Below are 18807 nucleotides of genomic sequence, written 5' to 3'. Positions count from 1 at the left end.
TGTTATTTTATCATGTTAGAGATGCCGAGTCAAGAGGAATGCTCAGTTTTTTAATATTCTCTCTCATTTTGTATCTTTTCCTGCACTATATCCAGGAACTTTGGTTGAGTATTGATTTGGCAAATTGAGGCACTTCTACTGTTAGTTAAGCATTGTGCAATGTGGAATAAAATGAGTACTTGACCATGCAGATGAGTGTGATAAGTTTTTGTGTCTCCTCACATGTATCTCGAGTTTCCATACTGCTCGAGAAACATAAGGTTCAGTCTGGAACCATGCAGATGGGACCTGAAGGCCATTGGCACCTTATATTGTTTCTGTAGTAATATGCTTGTACATGGCAAGGTGTTGCAGCCAAGCACATGTGATATAGGCTACTCTTGATAAGTATGGATCGAGAAAAATGAAAGGCTAAATCCTTCTAAAATTCTTGGGCTAAATCCTTGTAGTGGTGTGGATTGAGAAAAATCAAAGGCTAAATTCTTCTAAAATTCTTGGGCATGGAAGATGAAACCACACGACTTGCTTGAGGTTGGGACGCAAAGACACAGTGGTATTTAACGGGATTACCTATTTGTCTGCCACAGTGTAGGTGACTATCTTACTGGGTCCCATTGCTATGGTCACATAGGTCACTACCATGATCACTTCAGGTACAACCTAGATCGAGGCTACAGTGCTAGTCGTTCTACCCTCTTGTCTACTATTGTGTTACATGAGGCGTAGCGGAAGCTTTTAATGATGATTAAGGAGTGTGTTAACTTACTGATTTGGGAAGAGAGAATGGAAGAGAAAGAGAAGGGAATGGGAGTATGCTCAGTTCACAGTACTTGGCTTCAATCAACCGCTTGCTGGTGTATTTGCTTATATTGCTGCAAATTGAAATGAAGTAGCTGCCTGGAGTAGACGGTTCCAGACTGAACCTTATGTTTCTCTCCACAGGAGGAAAAGACTGATTTGATGACCTCCCTTTGCCTTGTGTTTTTACTCACCAGGAAGCCCTTGCTTGGTTGCCAATAAATTGCTTGATTGTATGGATTTGAGATGATCAGAATGAACAAAAGACATGCCTATATAGTGTTAGGGGCTGGCTGACTTCATCCCACAGAGGTGTAGGGCCAGCCGACTTGGACATGAGGACAAGGAAAATCATCAATATGCTTTTCATGCCCCCTTCCCATGGGCCCCTTTTTAGGGTGCCCAAATGGGCTGGCCATGTGCCTTTGGCCTTCCATTGCCCTTCTTTTGTTTCAGTCTCAGGAATCCCTTGTTTCACATACACAAAGATTGGTTATCTTGGAGACTAGGTTTGCTTTTTCATCTGGCTGTTGCTTCTTGTCGTCAGAGGTAGAAGTAGTAGAGTTTGCAGAGTTTCATCAGCTTTCAACTTTGCAAGTGTCGCTTCTGACACTCTTCGCCCTAGCTTGTGGTAGTATGACACTTTCCTTTCTTCTTCTTGGTGTCACCCTGTGATGAGTCCACTTTGCCTTTGTCCCTGGAGAAGAAGGCTTGGTCCCCTCTTCTTACATCACCCTTGGATTCGTTTTTCCTTGTTTGCTCCTTATGGAGAAGTAATCCGACTAGCTTCTCAAAACATATAGGATTGCCTTCTCCTCTCATAGAGAGCTCAAGGGAAGTGTGAGAACTTTGATAGGACTCAGGTAAGGAATTAAAAATGGTGGTGACCAATTTCTTGCTATCAACTCCCTCATCTATATTCAACAGCTGTTCTTTTAGGTCTATTACCTTGGTAAGGTGATATGTGATGGAACCACCCTTATTCATGATCACCTAGGCTGTCCAGCTCCCATATTAAGCACATGACTTGTGCTTCATTACGGGACTGGAACATGGTCTCGAGGACCACCTAGGTAGCCCTTGCAAAGCTGCAGGATCGGATGTGAGGAATAATCGATCGCTTGATTGAAAGAGCGATCGTGGCCATTGCTTGGGCATCACAAACATCCCGCCGTCTTTGATCTTCAGTGAGTGGAGGCTTGGTTGTGCTGGAGTACCTGCCACTACCTTAGCTGTAGTTGTTAGAAGTCATCTCCTGTCTTTATCAGACACCAGGGCCTCTGTTGTGGGTATGCCCGCCCTCTATAGGTGTTTTCTCATTTTTCCTCACTCCCCGTATTTCTTTCCCCATTTTTCCCTATTTTTCCATGGTGTGGGTGCTGCCCTATGCTGGCAAGATGACCCAGAAGCTGGCTGACTGCACTCTTGTGCATATGGAGCTGGCCGACTGGAGGAGACCCAGTCGTGAGGCTGGAGGCCTGTTTTCCACTGGCCGACTGGATTTATGGGGCCATATAAAATGGCCCCATTGCCCCCACATCATTGTATCTTTGTTTTCATATTCGGATCTTGTGTATAGAGAAGAGTTACATGCATATCTCTCTCCTTCTCTTGTGCTGTCTATTTTCTGCACTATACTTGCTCTTGTGGTCTTAGATTTGGTTATCAGATCCGTTGCGTATTTTGACATGGTATCAGAGCCCTAGGCTCTTGAAAGATCTTGGGAGTTTTCTGAGCAAGAGGGGGATTGTTGCGTTGCTGATTGGTGGACTGTTAGGGACTGTTCGGGAAGAGAAGAAGCAAAAGGAAGGCGGGCTGAGTTGCTGGACAGCCACTTGCAGGTTTAAAGTTTATTTTCCCACCCACCCACCTTTTTCAGTTACATCCCCGCGCGATGGCAGATTTGTTAGAGCTGGCGGAGAAGCATGTGAAGATCCCAACTCTCCCCACGTTCCCAGTGGACCGTCAGTTGGACGGGAACAATTACGACATCTGGAAGGTTATGATGGAGTCTGTGGCTGGAGTCATATGACCTTGCTGATTTCATCGTTATCGGGCTTCCACTGCTGGAAGCAAAGGAAGGGGAGTTACTGTCAATGACGAAGGACCGCGAGGCATAGGCACAGATGTGGGATCGTGTTAACGCCAGGGTCCGGTCATTTATCTTCCTCAACTACACACCGCAAGTAATCAATCACGTAAAGCATATGACGCTAGCCAGAGGCATATGGCAGCATTTGGCTTCTCTTTATAACAGGGTATCGCCCATGAAGAGGATTTCCTTGGAAGTGCAGATGCGGGTTATAAACCCTGCAAAGTCGTCGATGATGCGGGAGCACATTAACAAGCTGCAGGCCCTTCAGCAGGAAGTCCTCTAGGTTGGGAAGGAGATATCATCAGAAGATATGGCCATTACTTTGTTGTCCCACTTGCCTGCTCAGTATTCCACTTTCTACTCCTCTTTGCTTACTAATGGCAAGCTCAACACCATTACCTGCTGGGAGGAGCTTGTGCCCATGGTCTTGGACCAGGGGGAACGATTCACGAACCCTCCTCACAGCGGAGGTTCGGAGGCCTTAACTAGCCAACGGCTGAAAGGCCGGAATAGCAATAAGGGCAAAGGGAAGGCTTCACCGGAGAAGTCTTTTGAGAAGAAGCCTGACACAGAACGAGAGAAACTGAAGGCCGAGCAGTCCTGCAATGATTGTGGCGAGAAAGGCCACTATTGGAGGAAGTGTCCTAAGCGGACTGGGAAGGAGCTGATTCTTCAGCCTCAGCTGCAAAGACTCCTGCATTTGTTCACTTAGAGATGATGGACTCCGATGCTTCATCGTCTTCGAGCGAGGAGGCAGGTTGCTTCACCGCAAAGGATACCGGGAATGGATTCTTGACAGTGGTGCTTCCAGGCACATGACTCCGTTCTGTGACTCCTTTTTGGATCTGAAACGGCAGTCAGGTCGCATTTTCATTGGCGACAACTCCACCGTTCCGATACACAATGAGGGACGGATGGAGATTATTTTCGACGGCAAGGGGGGCAAGCATGCCTCCCGTGTTCTTTACGTCCCTGCTCTTGGTTTTTATCTTCTGTCACTGCATGAAGTATGCAAGACTGGCTTTCGGGTGGAATTTGAGGAGCATTCAGTTGCTCTATGGGACCGTGAGACTGGCCAGGTTGTTTGGGAAGGCGGTGTGGAGAATGGTATCTACAAGCTCTCTGCACTCTCCTTATTGACAGGTTCTCAGGTCGGAGATTTGTGGCACTTCAGTTTTGGCCACTTAAATGTGGATGCACTGCGGTGAGCTTTCGGGACCAGATGGTGGTTGGCTTGCCAGATGTTGGCAGCAGGCAACGACGTTGCAGTTCTTGCATACGTGGTAAGCAGCACAGGGAATCTTTCCGAAGCAGGCTTCCAGGCAGGCTTCAAAACCATTGGAGTTGATTCACACTGACTTGTGTGGACCTCAGGAGACACCATCATTGGGAGGATCTATCTATTTTATGCTGCTTGTTGATGACTGTACCAGATTCACGTGGGTCTACTTTCTTTCACAGAAGGACCAAGCTTTTGCACGGTTCAAGGATTGGCACGTGATGGTGGAAAAAGAGTCTGGATTGCAGGTAAAGACTCTCAGGGCTGACAAAGGGGGTGAATTCTCCTCGAATGTATTTCTCAGATTTAATGCAGATCATGGCATCAAGAGGGAACTGGCCAATACAGGGAGGCTGCTAGGCGAGATTGGGTTTCCACAGAAGGAGCCCACAGTCATCCAGTGTGATAACCAGAGTTGTATAGCTATTGCTTGGAACCCGGTCTTCCATGCCCGGACCAAGCACATAGAGATACAGTATCACTTTGTACGTGAGAAGATGTTGGCTGGTGACGTCTTGCTTCTTTATTGTTCGACGGAGGACAATGCGGCGGACCTCTTCACGAAGTCTCTACCTTAGGCTACGCTCAGGCGGCACTCCAGCTCCCTAGGATTGATTTCACAGCCAGGAGCTGAGAGGGGGTGGTAGAAGTCATCTCCTGTTTTTATCAGACACCAGGGCCTCTGTTGTGGGTGTGCCCGGCCTGTATAGGTGTTTTCTCGTTTTTCCTCACTCCCCGTATTTCTGTCCCCATTTTTCCCTATTTTTCCATGGTGTGGGTGGCTGCCCTATGCTGGCAGGATGACCCAGAAGCTGGCCGACTGCACTCTTGTGCATATGGAGCTGGCCAACCAGTCTGTTGAGGTCGTGGAGTTTTTTTTTGGCTGGCCGATTGGAGGAGACCCAGTCGTGAGGTTGGCGGCCTGTTTTCCACTGGCCGACTGGATATATGGGGCCATATAAAATGGCCCCATTGCCCCCACATCATTGTATCTTTGTTTTCATATTCGGATCTTGTGTATAGGGAAGAGTTACATGCCTATCTCTCTCCTTCTCTTGTGCTGTCTATTTTCTGCACTATACTTGCTCTTGTGGTCTCAGATTTGGTTATCATCTCCGTTGCGTATTTTGACAGTAGTTTGGGTCCCTCTTCGTGCTGTGGTTGATGTTGCGGAAGAGGTAGTGGTTGCTACTGTTGCTTGACGAGGCTCTTGCCCCATAAGCACCTGGCTATCAAAAAAATCTTCATCATGAAGCTCCATAGTGAGTAGTTGGGAATCAATACAATTTGGGGCTTTTCACCTTTTTATCCAAAATTGTCTAATTAAAGGTGCTAGTAAGCTTAATCATTGAGCCTTTTTGATTTTTGGCCAAATTGACGCATTGAAGCCTTAATATTTTTGGTCAAAACTAATTAATCGAAGCCTCGCACCGACATTTGAGAGTCATGGGCTAATGCCCTAAGCAGTTGCTCCCATGGGATACATCGACACTATCTTCTTTGGGGCATTCTTGCCAAGAGCTTCATTGATAATATCAGTGAAGAGCAAGAGTGTGGTCACATGTGTGCAACAGCTGTGTGGGGAGCATTTCCCAAATTGGGGGAACTTTCCTATATGTTTCTATGTGTGAGTGTCATGGGTTCTCTACTCGGGATGTCTCCCAAAATCTGAAATTAATGTTGTTTGTGTGTTATGTTTTCCTGCCTAAATGTTTGTACCGCCTTGTGTTATAAAAGGCTTTGTAATTTCCTCGTTAACCCTAATTTGAGTCGGGGGTAGTCTGGAAGGGCTTGGGAATCGTATGTATGGTCAAGCTCCATTTGCGGGCTTGGCTATGATTGTTGTTCACGCCAAGTATGGCCATTGTGATCTTTTCCATCACGTGGTGCAAGTGAGCCCAAATCATCATAAGTATGAAGGTCACTTCATAAGGCATCACCTTCGCTTCAAAGGGGGGTTTGTTGGGTATTGCGGAGCTTCACGTGTGTGTTCACGATGTGCGTGTATACCCGTGTTTGTGTACCTATGTGTGTTTGTGTGTACAGCCTCTAAAATGGCTAAGTATATGTGTGTCCACCCTCTGTGTGTGTGTGTGTGTGTGTGTGTGTGACCTTATTCATATGTATGAGTGTGTGAACACCTGCATAGGTGTAAATCTCTTATGTCTGAATAAGATAAGTGTGTGAAACCAATCTTATGAGTGGATAGGGTAAGTGTGCCATGTGGCACACACCTATTAGTGTGTGGTATTTGCGGTTGAACAGCCGGCGGTGGTGGAGCACTTGGCACTAGTGCCACTAGCAAAACGGGTGGTGGTGGTGCATCCCACCGTCGCCCAACACTAGTGCTGCTCGATTTTGGCAGCGAAAATGGTGGTAGCGTTGAGAGGGCATGGCTTTGTGTGTAGTTTAGGGTTAGTAGACCAGCAGCCATGGAGGCTTAAACATGTACATGGTGATGAGTGTAGTAAAGAGAGAGTGAGAGATGTAACAAATTGAGGCACAACGATTACATGACTCTAATGAATGTTGTTAAAAGCTTCAAAGAGTACAATGCTTTCATAGGCTTTTAGAGCCTTATCTTTTGATACAACACACACTGGGGCAATGACACATGGCAAGTGCCCATAACATCATTGCTCATCACATACACACATAAACGGCTACAAGAGGTGGTTTACACACACTTACTCACTTACTCACTTACTCACATAAGTGAGTATATTTACACACATACAAGGGCTTTTCACACACGGACACAAGCGGGTACACAAATAGGTGTACATGTATACGCGGATACATACACAGACTCTCTGAATACCCAACAACACTCTGGTAGTGGAATTATGTTTAGGAGGTTAGGATTAAATAAAGTGCATAGAAACACACTCTAAGATGGGTCTTAGAGGACTTATTAGTAAGTGACACCGTATGAACGAAGCATATCCTCTAGAACCCGATTCACCCTCTCCGTCTAGCCGTCAGATTGAGGTTGATCATAGGAACTCATGCACAGCATAGTCTCCAATTCTGGAAAACTAGCTGCCAGAAGTGTCGAAAAAACTTGGAGTCCCTATCACTCATTATGTTACAAGGCAACCCATATAATTTGAACAACTGCTCAACAAACTATTTAGCTCTCACGGTTGACCTTGTAGATAAAAATCTTTCCATCTTTGTCAGCCTATCGACCACCCATAGTTGCCAGGCGTTTCATGAAATGCGTTTCAAAGACATTTCATAAACATTTCTTTCAAATCCCAGACATTTCAAAAACGTTTCATACAAAAGGGGGGGGAGGGGTACATGCCTCAAAATTTATATATAAGTTTATAATATGTAAAAAATATGTTGCGCTCCTTGCAAAACAATATTAAACATGCATCATTTATATGTTAAAACATGTTTACAAGTTAAAACTAAAGAATAAGGTAAAAAATGCTTTAATTGTACAGTTCCCAGGTGGACATGAATGAAACACGTGAAACGTTTCATTCAAACTGAATTAAACGCGTTTCGTTGTAACTATGCGACCACCACCTAGATAGCATCATGCCCTCTGTTGGTGTGCGGTAACCTGACAATAAAATCCATGGAGATACTTTCCCACTTCCCAAAAGGGATCCATAGAGGATGTAACAACCCTCTCGCTCTAAGAAGCTTGGCCTTATTCATGTGACATTGATGACACTTCACCACATACTCTTGGATCTACCCCTTCATTTGAGGCCAGTGAACATCCGTTTTACTAAATCATAAGTCCTGTACACCTGGATGACGTGCTGTAGGAGAGGCGTGACATTCGTAAAGAATGTTCCTCCTAATCTGAGCACAATCCGGTACACAGACTCATCATCCCGGAACAATAATTCGTTCTGGATCAAGTATTGACTACCAGCCACCCTAATAGGTGGTATGACCCTTGAGTCTTGGTCTAAAACTGTGGAGCTCCTTGCCTGAACCTGCTGCAGATATCGACTGAAATGCCCATTGGTCCGACATAGCCCTCTTGGGGAATCATACAAGTCAGCACTAATCTCGGTGAAACTCAAAAGATTTTCCTTCTTAATCCGACTTGAGGCAGTTCAAGCTACCCTTCCAATACCGAATCTCCATATCAAAGTCTTGCATAAGCTCTGCCCACCGTGCCTTCCTCCCTCTCAACTCAGGTCTATCATAGATGTACTTGATCGACTCATGGTCAGTCAAGACAACAAATTTGGATCCATAAAAATAATGTCTCCAAATTTTCAATGCGTGTATCACCGCATACAACTCTTTTTCCTGAGTATGCAACCGGACCTAGAGTTAGGACTGATCCAAGAACTGCCCTCTGTAAGAGTGACACCTGATCCCTCAACTGCTGCATATCAGTCTGTAAGTCAGCCCGGAGTTTGGGCATTTTCTCCTCAAAGTAAGACTTTTCGACCCCTTCAACCTTCTCCTCCTGCACCACCTCAATAGGCTCCCCACCGGGTTGAGGGTTATCCTCATGATCCGATAGGTCCTGGAGGATAAAAAAGGTGGTGCTGCACGAAAACTGTGTACCGATTCTGAATCCAGAAATTAAAGAGGAAATTTTCACGCAAGAAAAGATGAGAAAATACACACAACTACCCACTAACCGATACTCGATGCACGAGAGTTGGAAACCGTATTGTGAAGCCTCGCAATAGACTGTCTCCAAGATTTTGTCATGTCCGGAAAAGGGAAGATGAGTAGAAGACTCCCAATCCCATGGTTTTATAAGTAGAAAAAACACCAACGTGCCCCTGCCCTTCCTTTGCGCCGCCCTGCTGTCCTGCTGCACAATCCGCACTTGCTGTGGGCAACACTACACAGGCAGCAATGTTACCAACTGTAAAACCCCTATAGGACCACTTGATACACTCTGGCGCTTACCCATATACCTGCACATCCGAATGTTCTGTACTTGTTTGTTGCTTCATCCATGCGTCCATTTCATCACAATCCATTGCCCTTGCTGTTTGTCCGTTTGACATCCATCAGATTCCGTCAAGTGCCTAGTCCCCGTTTGCTGCTCAACCAATGTCAAAGAGATCTGCAAATCAGGGTGTTCAGTAAGCATAATTTTGGGGTTTTTTTGAAAGTAGATAAATTTGCAGAAATTCAAGTCCTCCCGTGCACAAAAAAAAATTAGGGCTTTTTTGAATTTTTTGCAAAATTGGGCATTTTAAGTAGCAAAAAATTGGGGCTTTTAGTGATTTGCAGAAGTTAGGAGATTTTGTGCTTGTCAATTGGGTCAATTAGCTAGGAATTCAGTCAATTTGGGGATTTTGTCAAAAGCTTTTGTTCAATTAGCCATTTAGGGTTTTTAGGGCTTCTGTCTCTTAGAAAATAAAGGGAATTTTAGGGCTTTTTGCATACAACCTATTTTTGGGGATTTCAGTTAAAGGGCTTCTCGTAAAAAATTTTGGGGATTTTTTGGTGGATTCTGAAGCATCTTAGTGCACTTCCATCCCTTAGTGCATTTAGAAGCATTAGCTCATTTCAGCATACATTTTTCAGTATTTTCTTATCTGCATATTCAGTTTGGGTGCTGCAATCTCTCAACAGGGGGGATTCTTTTTGTTTAAAGCACTTAGTATTTGCAGTTAAGGTTGGTGGCGGGGGAATTATGGCACAAGCAACTCGAGATGTGTTTGGGATCTTGTCTTATGAGGATAAGTTGGATGGCTCCAACTATTCATTGTGGAGTTTCATGATTAGGAACTTGCTTATAGCAAAAGGATTGTGGGACAATGTACCATGTGATGACACTAGGCCACCCATTCTCCAACTTGCCACTCCTCCTCGAGGTCAAGCTACAGCAGCTCAAGTGGTAGCTGGAAGAGATCGTGCAACACTTGTTCCTCCTTCTGCCCCTACTCCAGAACAACAAAGATGGGATTCCAGAGATGCACAAGCTATGTCACTTATAGCACTTTGAGTGCGAAGGAGTAATATTATTCTCCACATTCGGTCTTGTAGGACAGCCAAGCAGGCTTGGGAAACCTTGGAGTCTATGTTTTGACTTGGAATGAGCTTTAGTTGCTTATTTAAAGAGACAATTAGATATTCTATCTACGGATGAGGGCAACTCTATGACCGAGCACCTTATAAAGGTAAAAGACTTAAGGGAGCAACTACTAAACATTGATGAGGTAATTCCAGACAAGCAACTCGTTACCACCACTTTGAACTCATTGCCTCTCTTTGTTCTTGGTTTTCACACCTCTCTGAGCCTCTCTATGAGAGGAGGGGCTAATCCTATTAACTTTGATGAGATGGTGGGATTATTATTACAAGAGGAGTAGATTGGAGTTAATATGTCTAACACTCATGGTGGTGATCAAGCATTCACAGTTAAAGATAAATCTTTGTACATACACACATTACCACTATAGGGAGGATTGTTGGAAATGTTCACTTTGGTACTGGAAATGTGTTTAGGAGGCGAGCATTAAATAAAGTGCATAGAAACATAAACTTAGATTGAGAGCACTTATTACTAAGTGACACCTACTAGGACACCTAGCATAACACATGTCATCTAGCTTTACATTTGGCTTATGTGTAGAAACTTTCTATATGGGTCCAAGGCTAAACTTATGTTTAAAAGGGGTAATCCACTTAATAAAAAATATGCTTTGTCCATGACTGATTAACCCCCCAGTAATCTCTTTGTTTAACCCCTAATCCCTTAATCCCTCATTAATCTTGATGAAGTGTTAATCTGTTGTTAGTCTGTCTGTGTAGCTGCTTGTAAGCTCTCTCTGTCTGGCTCTCCTGGGCATTAATGCTAAGACTTCCGAGGCATGGACTATAGGAGGTGGACTTCATCACAGCTCTACACTCTGTCATGGAGGAGGATGGTACTATTATTGGATAAAGATATCACATAGCTGGTTGGCTTGATCACATTGTACAGGTAGAACTAACGTAGTATGTTGATCCTGTTCTTTGGGTGGCTAGTTTTTTTTCTTTCATGTTTGTTGGCATACAGTTACCCACAAATCACATGTATTACTTTTGGTCTCGTAGAGACCAGAGGGTTTGCGGATTATGCCACACAGAGGTTGACAATTTACGTTTTTTTTTGGGTGCCTGTTTTGGTTGCCTTCTACTTCACCTCTTCTTGCATGTTTTTGAGCGTGTTTTTGTTGCCCGTTGGAGTTCGTTGCTCTTCCTTGGAGAGGGTGCATTCCCTTTTGCTCATCCTCGATTCCCTTTGAAGTTTGCTCCTCGGATTTCCCCCTTTCCTCTCTTCCTTCGAATTTCTACTTCTCTCCTGCTACAATCTCCCATCTCTCCAAATTCGTGAAGTTTATGCATTGAAGTTTCTATGTTTCAAGCTTTCAAATTCATGAATCATTACATTTTCTTGTTATCTTTGTGCAATTTGCATTTTTCAGCGTGATCTCTAAATGGTCTAATTAAATTTAAAAAATATTAATTTTTTTGAAACCTATTGGTTTTTCTATTTTGGGATGAAATGTTTCTTGGCAAAACTTCAAAAACCTCAAAATGAGGACCTTGAAACGTTACTTGTGACTATGTTTGATATTGATCCAATTTTAAAAGAAAGTTTTAAAGGTTTTAACAGGTCCACTATTTCTGACCTAACGACATTGTGAGGAGATGATGAGGCGGGTTGTGAGCCGTCTTTTGGCTACCAACCACACCAAGAAGCACTGGCAGCAGCACTACTACCACATCACAGCACTAGCAGAAGCGGGCAATCAATGCCCCCGTTTGTGTCGAAGCATCACCAGCCACTATTTACTATGCACCCAACCACACCATCTCCGTTGCACAACTCAGGTGTGTTTCTTTCCATTCTACATTGCACCTTAGATAAATATCTTTTAATACCGATATCAGTTTTCCAATAATGTCGTCGTGGTTAATGAGTATGGTGTGTTTGGATTTTTAAACTTTCTAACCCAACAACCACAACCAATGGTGTTTGTAATCTATTTCTTAGGTATACTTCTTTCCTAGCTTTTTCAATATAAGGGTGTATACCACCACTTCCATTATTATGTGTGATACCACAATTTATTTGTCCACTCAAAAATTAGAATCAAGAATTACATTTATGGGGTTTTATCAAAAAGCTATCCACACTATTAAAGCCACTTACATCAAAGAAAGGCTGCCTATTAAAGGAAACAAGAGAACGCTAAAAAAGGTTATATTTTGTAATATGCAACAATGTACTAGCTTGTGTAGCTTAGTGGTAGAGCCCATGGCCCTTAGTAAAGAGATCTAGGATTCAAATCCTATTGATATTGCTTTTTTATAGAGGATCTGTACATTTCTTAGAAGATAAACTTGACTAAGGAGGGTGGGTCTCTTTCAAGAAGGAAAACTTGACTAAAATGTATACCCTTGTCTCTCTAGTGACTCCCCGGGTGCGTGGTGCTCGAGGGTAGTGGCCTCGGCTGCTATGTTTGGACTGTAGATTTAGGGTTATGCAGGTACAAGCCTAAGCTATGGTGGATCAAAAAGATCCATGGTATATATATATATATGTGTGTGTGTGTGTGTCCATGAAATCTCGTCATGGATGAAATAAGAAAAAGCAACAATAACTAAAACTGAAAACTGAAAGCTAAGATCTCAGAGATTATACAAGATGAAAAATCTAGATCCTACTATGCTAGGTATAGGGTACAATAAGTGATGGAATATGGAAGAGCTGAATAAAACAATCAATCAACCTCGTATGCCAGGCAAGGGCCCATCGAGGATGTCCATCATGGGTGATACAAGAAGGCTAGAGATGTCGATAGTCTGCTGTGAGGACGAGGCTGTTGGGGTCCGATGGGACGATGGCATCTAGCTCTCTGGAGTGTGCATGCCTGATGTGATCTGACTCCCATGGGCCTGTTGTGAGGGGGCACTATGGTATAGGCTTCTCTATCCATTGTGATGGGCTCTTGTGCCTCCCTATCCACCACTCTAGGTTGGTAAAAACTGGTGATGGTAAGTTGAGAAGAGGGCTATTGGGGTGAGGATCTCTGAGTTGTGACTCTTTGTGTCGCTTGAGCTCTAGCAAGAAGAGTCTAAGGCACCCTTGATCTGGGTACTCTATGATCCAGGATAAGGGTCCAAATCCCCCTCTGAATAGATGGTGAAATCTCCCTTTGATCTGTCAAAATACGCAACGGAAATGATAACCAAACTTGAAACCACAAGAGCAAGTAGAGTGCAGAAAATAGACAGCACAAGAAAGACAGAGAGATAGCCGTGTAAACTCTTCTCTATACACAAGATCCCGAGAAAAACTGAATGAATACAAAGTGGGGATCATGGGGCCTATTTATATGGCCCCATGGATGCAGTCTGCCAGCGCATGAAGTGCCACCAGCCCTCCACGACTGGGCAAAGCCAGTCGGCCAGCAGAAAAACACCACGACCTCCTCTGATCAAGTCGGCCAGTCTTCAGGAACACATGAGTGCAGTTGGCCAGCATCAGAGGCTCTTGCCAGCTTGTGGCATCCACCCACACCAAGGAAAAATGGGGAAAAAATACGGGGAGTGAGGAAAAATGATAAAACACCTATACAAGGCGGGCACACCCACAACAGAGGCCCTGGTGTCTGATTAAGACAGGAGATGACTTCTAACACCCCCTCTCAGCTCCTGGCCTTGAAATCAACCCAAGGGAGCTGGAGTGCCGCCTGAGCGTAGCCTAAGGTAGAGACTTCGTGAAGAGGTCCGCCGCATTGTCCTCCGTCGAACAATAAAGGAGCAAGATGTCACCAGCCAAGATCTTCTCACCTACAAAGTGATACTGTATCTCTATGTGCTTGGTCCGGGCATGGAAGACCGGGTTCCGAGCAATAGCTATACAACTCTGGTTATCGCACTGGATGACTGTGGGCTCCTTCTGTGGAAACCCAATCTCGCCTAGCAGCCTCCGCAACCACACAACCTCGCAAGCAGCACCGCAAGTAGCCCGGTACTTTGCCTCTGTCGAAGATAGGGCAATAGTTGGCTGCCGCTTATTGCTCCAAGAAACTGCTCCTGAGCCAAGGGTAAAACTGTATCCTGAAGTAGATCTCCTCGTGTCTGGATCTCCTCCCCAATCTGAGTCACTCCAACCTTGGAGTGTGACTCCATCCCGTCCTGCGTAAAAGACTCCTAGATCCTTCGATTGCAGATACCGCAAGATCCGCAATCCTGCGTCCCAATGAGACTTCAATGGTATCTGCATAAAAGAGCTCAACAGCCCCACGGAGACGCTCCAGTCCAATCTGGTGTTCAACAACCAGATCAATGAACCAACCAACTTCTGGTATTGCGAGGCATCGACTGGCACACAAGGATCATTAACAGTTAACTTTGTGTTTGGGTCCATTGGCAAAGTAATAGGCTTGCAGTTCTCCATCCCAAAGGCCTCAAGCAACTCATGAACATACCGTTGCGGAGAGACAAAAAACCCCCTCTGGGTCTGCCAGATCTCCAATCCCAAAAAGAAGTGGAACAAGCCTAAGTCGGTCATCTCAAACTCCTTTGACAAGGCAGCCTTCGTCACACCAATGTGCTCCACATGACCGTCGGTGAGAATGAGATCATCCACATAAAGGATGATAATCGTAACCATGCCGCGTTCCCGAAAGAGATACAGGTTAGGATCTGCAACCGATCTCTGAAATCCAGTCCGAACAAAGAAGGAATCAATCTTCTGATTCCAAGCCCTGGGAGCTTGCTTAAGACCATACAAGGCCTTACGTAACTTGTAAACCTTCCCTTCTGATCCTGGAACAACAATGCCTGGAGGCTGCTCAACATACACCTCCTCGTGCTTGCAGGTCACCATTTAAGGAACGCAGATTTGACATCCATTTGATACACGGGCCACCTCTGAGAAGAAGCAAGGGCGAGAACGGTCCGAATCGTGGACATCCGTGCTGTCGGTGCAAAGGTATTCTCGTAGTTGATGCCTGGCCGCTGAGCATAACCTTTAGCCACGAGTTTGGACCCATCAGAGGCATATTTGGTCTTAAAGACCCATTTGACACCAATGACTGACCGTTTCGACGGCCTCGGTAGCAACTCCCATGTGTTGTTCTTCTCGATGGCATCAAGTTTCACCTGCATGGCTTTCCTCCAAGTATCCTCTGAAAGGGCTTCCTTGACGGAAGTGGGCTCCTTGTCTCGCATAATACGAGACATCAGAGCATAGTTTACTTGAAGAAGCTCCCCTGTATTGCTTTTGTCTCGGACTCTGTGTGATCTTCGAGGGCCGTCCTCTGTGGTCCACTCGGAGGGTAACTCCGTGACACCTGACTCCCGAAGGGTGTCCAACAACCACCTGGGTACTCGAACAGATCGTGGAGCCTCCTGCTGTTGCGGGGGCTGTACTGCAGCTGCGGGCTCAACCTCCTGTGTTGACTGAGGGTGATCAATTGGAGCAATGGTCTGGGAATCATCATCAGACTCCTCTGGATCTCCAAGAAGTGGCAGCTCCTCGACAGTGGATAGTGGAACATGCTCATCAAAGACCACATCCCGGCTGACAACAATCTCATTCCTGTCTGGATCATACAATCTGTATCCCTTGGAAAGAGAATTATACCCCACAAATATAAGCTTGCGGGACTTGGAGTCAAGCTTCCCCCTCTGCTTCTTTGGAATATGAACATACGCATCACTCCCAAAAACACGGAAGTGCGAGACATCAGGTTTCCTGCCAAAGTATGCCTCAAACGGAGTCATATTAGGTACTGAAGTCGTTGGAGATCGGTTGAGGGTATGGACAGCCGTTGCCATAGCCTCCCCCCAAAGTGGACGAGGAAGATCACGATGCTCTAGCATGGTTCTCGCCATCTCCACCACAGTCCTGTTTTTGCGTTCTACAACTCCATTCTCTGAAGGCGATCCGGTATTGGCTAGTTCCCTCTTGATGCCATGGTTGAGGAGAATTCACCCTCTTTGTCAGCCCCGAGAGTCTTTACCTGTAACCCAGACTCTTTCTCCACCCTCACGTGCCAATCCTTGAACCGTGCAAAAGCTTGGTCCTTCTGTGAAAGAAAGTAGACCCACGTGAATCTGGTACAGTCATCAACAAGCAGCATAAAATAGAGAGATCCTCCCAATGATGGTGTTTGCTGAGGTCCACACAAGTCAGTGTGATACAACTCCAATGGTTTTGAAGCCCGCGTGGAAGCCTGCTTCGGAAAGATTCCCTGTGCTGCTTATCACGTATGCAAGAACTGCAACGTCCTTGCCTGTTGCCAACATCTGGCAAGCCAACCACCATCTGGTCCCGAAAAGCTCGCCGCAGTGCATCCACATTTAAGTGGCCAAAACTGAAGTGCCACAGGTCTCCGACCTGAGAACCTGTCAATAAGGAGAGTACAGAGAGCTTGTAGATACCATTCTCCACACCGCCTTCCCAAACAACCTGGCCAGTCTCACGGTCCCGTAGAGCAACTGAATGCTCCTCAAATTCCACTCGAAAGCCAGTCTTGCATACTTCATGCACTGACAGAAGATGAAAGCCCAGAGCAAGGACATAAAGAACACGGGAAGCATGCTTGTCCCCCTTGTCATCGGGAATAATCTCCATCCGGCTCTCAGTGTGTATCGGAATAGTGGAGTTGTCGCCAATAAAAATGCGACCTGACTGCCGTTCCAGATCCAAAAAGAAATCACGGGACGGAGTCATGAGCCTGGAAGCACCACTGTCAAGAATCCATTCCCGGGTATCCTTTGCGGTGAAGCCAACTGCCTTCTCGCTCGAAGACGATGAAGCATCGGAGTCCATCATCTCTAAGTGCACAAATGCAGGAGTCTTTGCAGCTGAGGCTAAAGAATCAGCACTCTTCCCAGTCCGCTTAGGACACTTCCTCCAATAGTGGCCTTTCTCGCCACAATCATTGCAGGATCGTTCGGCCTTCAGTTTCTCTCGATCTGTGTCAGGCTTCTTCTCATAAGACTTTTCCGGTGAAGCCTTCCCTTTGCCCTTGTTGTTATTCTAGCCTTTCGACTGTTGGCCAGTTAAGGCCTCCGAACCTCCGCTGTGAGGAGGGTTCGTGAAACGTTCCTCCTGGTCCAAGACCATGGGCGCAAGCTCCTCCCAGGTAATAAGAGGAGTAGAAAGCGGAATACTGAGCAGGCAAGTGGGACAGCAAAGTAATGGCCATATCTTCTGATGATATCACCTTCCTAGCCTGGAGGACTTCCTGCTGAAGGGCGTGCAGCTTGTTAATGTGCTCCCGCATCGTCGATGACTTTGCAGGGTTCATAACCCGCATCTGCACTTCCAAGGAGATCCTCTTCATGGGTGATACCCTGTTATAACGAGAAGCCAAGTGCTGCCATATGCCTTTGGCCAGCGTCATGTGCTTTACGTGATTGATATTGAGGAAAATAAATGACCGGACCCTAGCGTTGACACGATCCCACATCTGTGCCTGTGCCTCTCGGTCCTTCTTCATCGATAGTAACTCCCCTTTCTCTACTTCCGGCAGTGGAACCCCAATGACGATGAAATCAGCAAGGTCATGTGACTCCAGCACAGACTCCATCATAACCTTGCGGATGCCGTAATTGTTCCCGCCCAACTGACGGTCCACAAGGAACGTGGGGAGAGTTGAGATCTTCACGTGCTTCTCAGCCATCTCTAACAAATCTGCCATCCCGGCGATGTAACTGAAAAGGGTGGGTGCGTGGGGAAAAAAACCCTAAGCCTGCAAGTGGCTGTCCAGCACCTTAGCCCGCCTTCCTCTTGCAACTTCTCTTCCCAAACAGTCCAAAACAGTCCACCAATCAGCAACTCAATTATCCCCTTCTTGCTCAGAAAACTCCCAAGATCTATCAAGAGCCTAGGGCTATGATACCATGTCAAAATACGCAGCGGAAATGATAACCAAACTTGAGACCACAAGAGCAAGTAGAGTGCAGAAAATAGACAGCACAAGAAAGACAGAGAGATAGGGGTGTAAACTCTTCTCTATACACAAGATCCCGAGAAAAACTGAATGAATACAAAGTGGGGATCATGGGGCCTATTTATATGGCCCCATGGATGTAGTCGGCCAGCGCATGAAGTGCCACCAGCCCTCTACGACTGGCCAAAGCCAGTCGGCCAGCAGAAAAACACCACGACCTCCTCTGATCAAGTCGGCCAGTCTTCAGGAACACGAGTGTAGTCGGCCAGCATCAGAGGCTCCTGCCAGCTTGTGGCATCCACCCACACCAAGGAAAAATGGGGAAAAAATACGGGGAGTGAGGAAAAACGATAAAACACCTATACAGGGCGGGCACACCCACAACAGAGGCCCTGGTGTCTGATTAAGACAGGAGATGAACTTCTAACAGACTTGGCATTGGCAAACATAGTGCTCCTTTGACTTAACTTCCGTTTGACAGAGTCCACATGTCCTGTCCTCTTTGGGTATTTGCTCAGCTGTAACCGATCCGGCACTCCAAAACACATTTTTAAATCCACAGCAGAGCAAACACCGAACAGAAGGAGATGAATAAACACTACACTGCACTGAGGCCAGAACGGGCTGACCCCTCTTTCGGAACAATATTTCATTTCAGAGAGTTACAAATATGAGCGATGAGGATGTTTTTCAACACCAGATTTCCAAGACCATCACAAGCTTGTAGA

At 45.7% G+C, this 18807-nt stretch overlaps 1 protein-coding gene across 8 annotated transcripts in view; it reads left to right on the top strand.

The window, feature by feature from the left end:
• LOC147615174 (uncharacterized) overlaps positions 1-18807 on the top strand; it is a 46886-nt gene that overhangs the window by 19242 nt on the left and 8837 nt on the right. For 2 of the 8 annotated variants that reach the window (XR_015262763.1, XR_015262762.1), the window contains exons 1-2: positions 4553-11103; positions 11779-11996. Coding sequence is in view for 6 of the 8 variants with exons in the window: in XM_086779195.1 (XP_086635321.1) it covers positions 11814-11996 (183 nt within the window). In the remaining 2 variants the exon portion in view is untranslated. Of the gene's footprint in view, positions 1-4551; positions 11104-11768; positions 11997-18807 lie in introns of those variants that run through there. The other 6 variants (XM_086779198.1, XM_086779194.1, XM_086779195.1 and 3 more) reach the window with 5 other exon arrangements.

The sequence above is a fragment of the Cibotium barometz genome, chromosome 40 (assembly GCF_041138505.1).
Source record: "Cibotium barometz isolate CiBa-2024 chromosome 40, ASM4113850v1, whole genome shotgun sequence".
NCBI lineage: Eukaryota > Viridiplantae > Streptophyta > Polypodiopsida > Cyatheales > Cibotiaceae > Cibotium > Cibotium barometz.
Note: the sequence above shows the minus strand (reverse complement) of the source record. Positions and strands in the feature narration are given on the sequence as shown.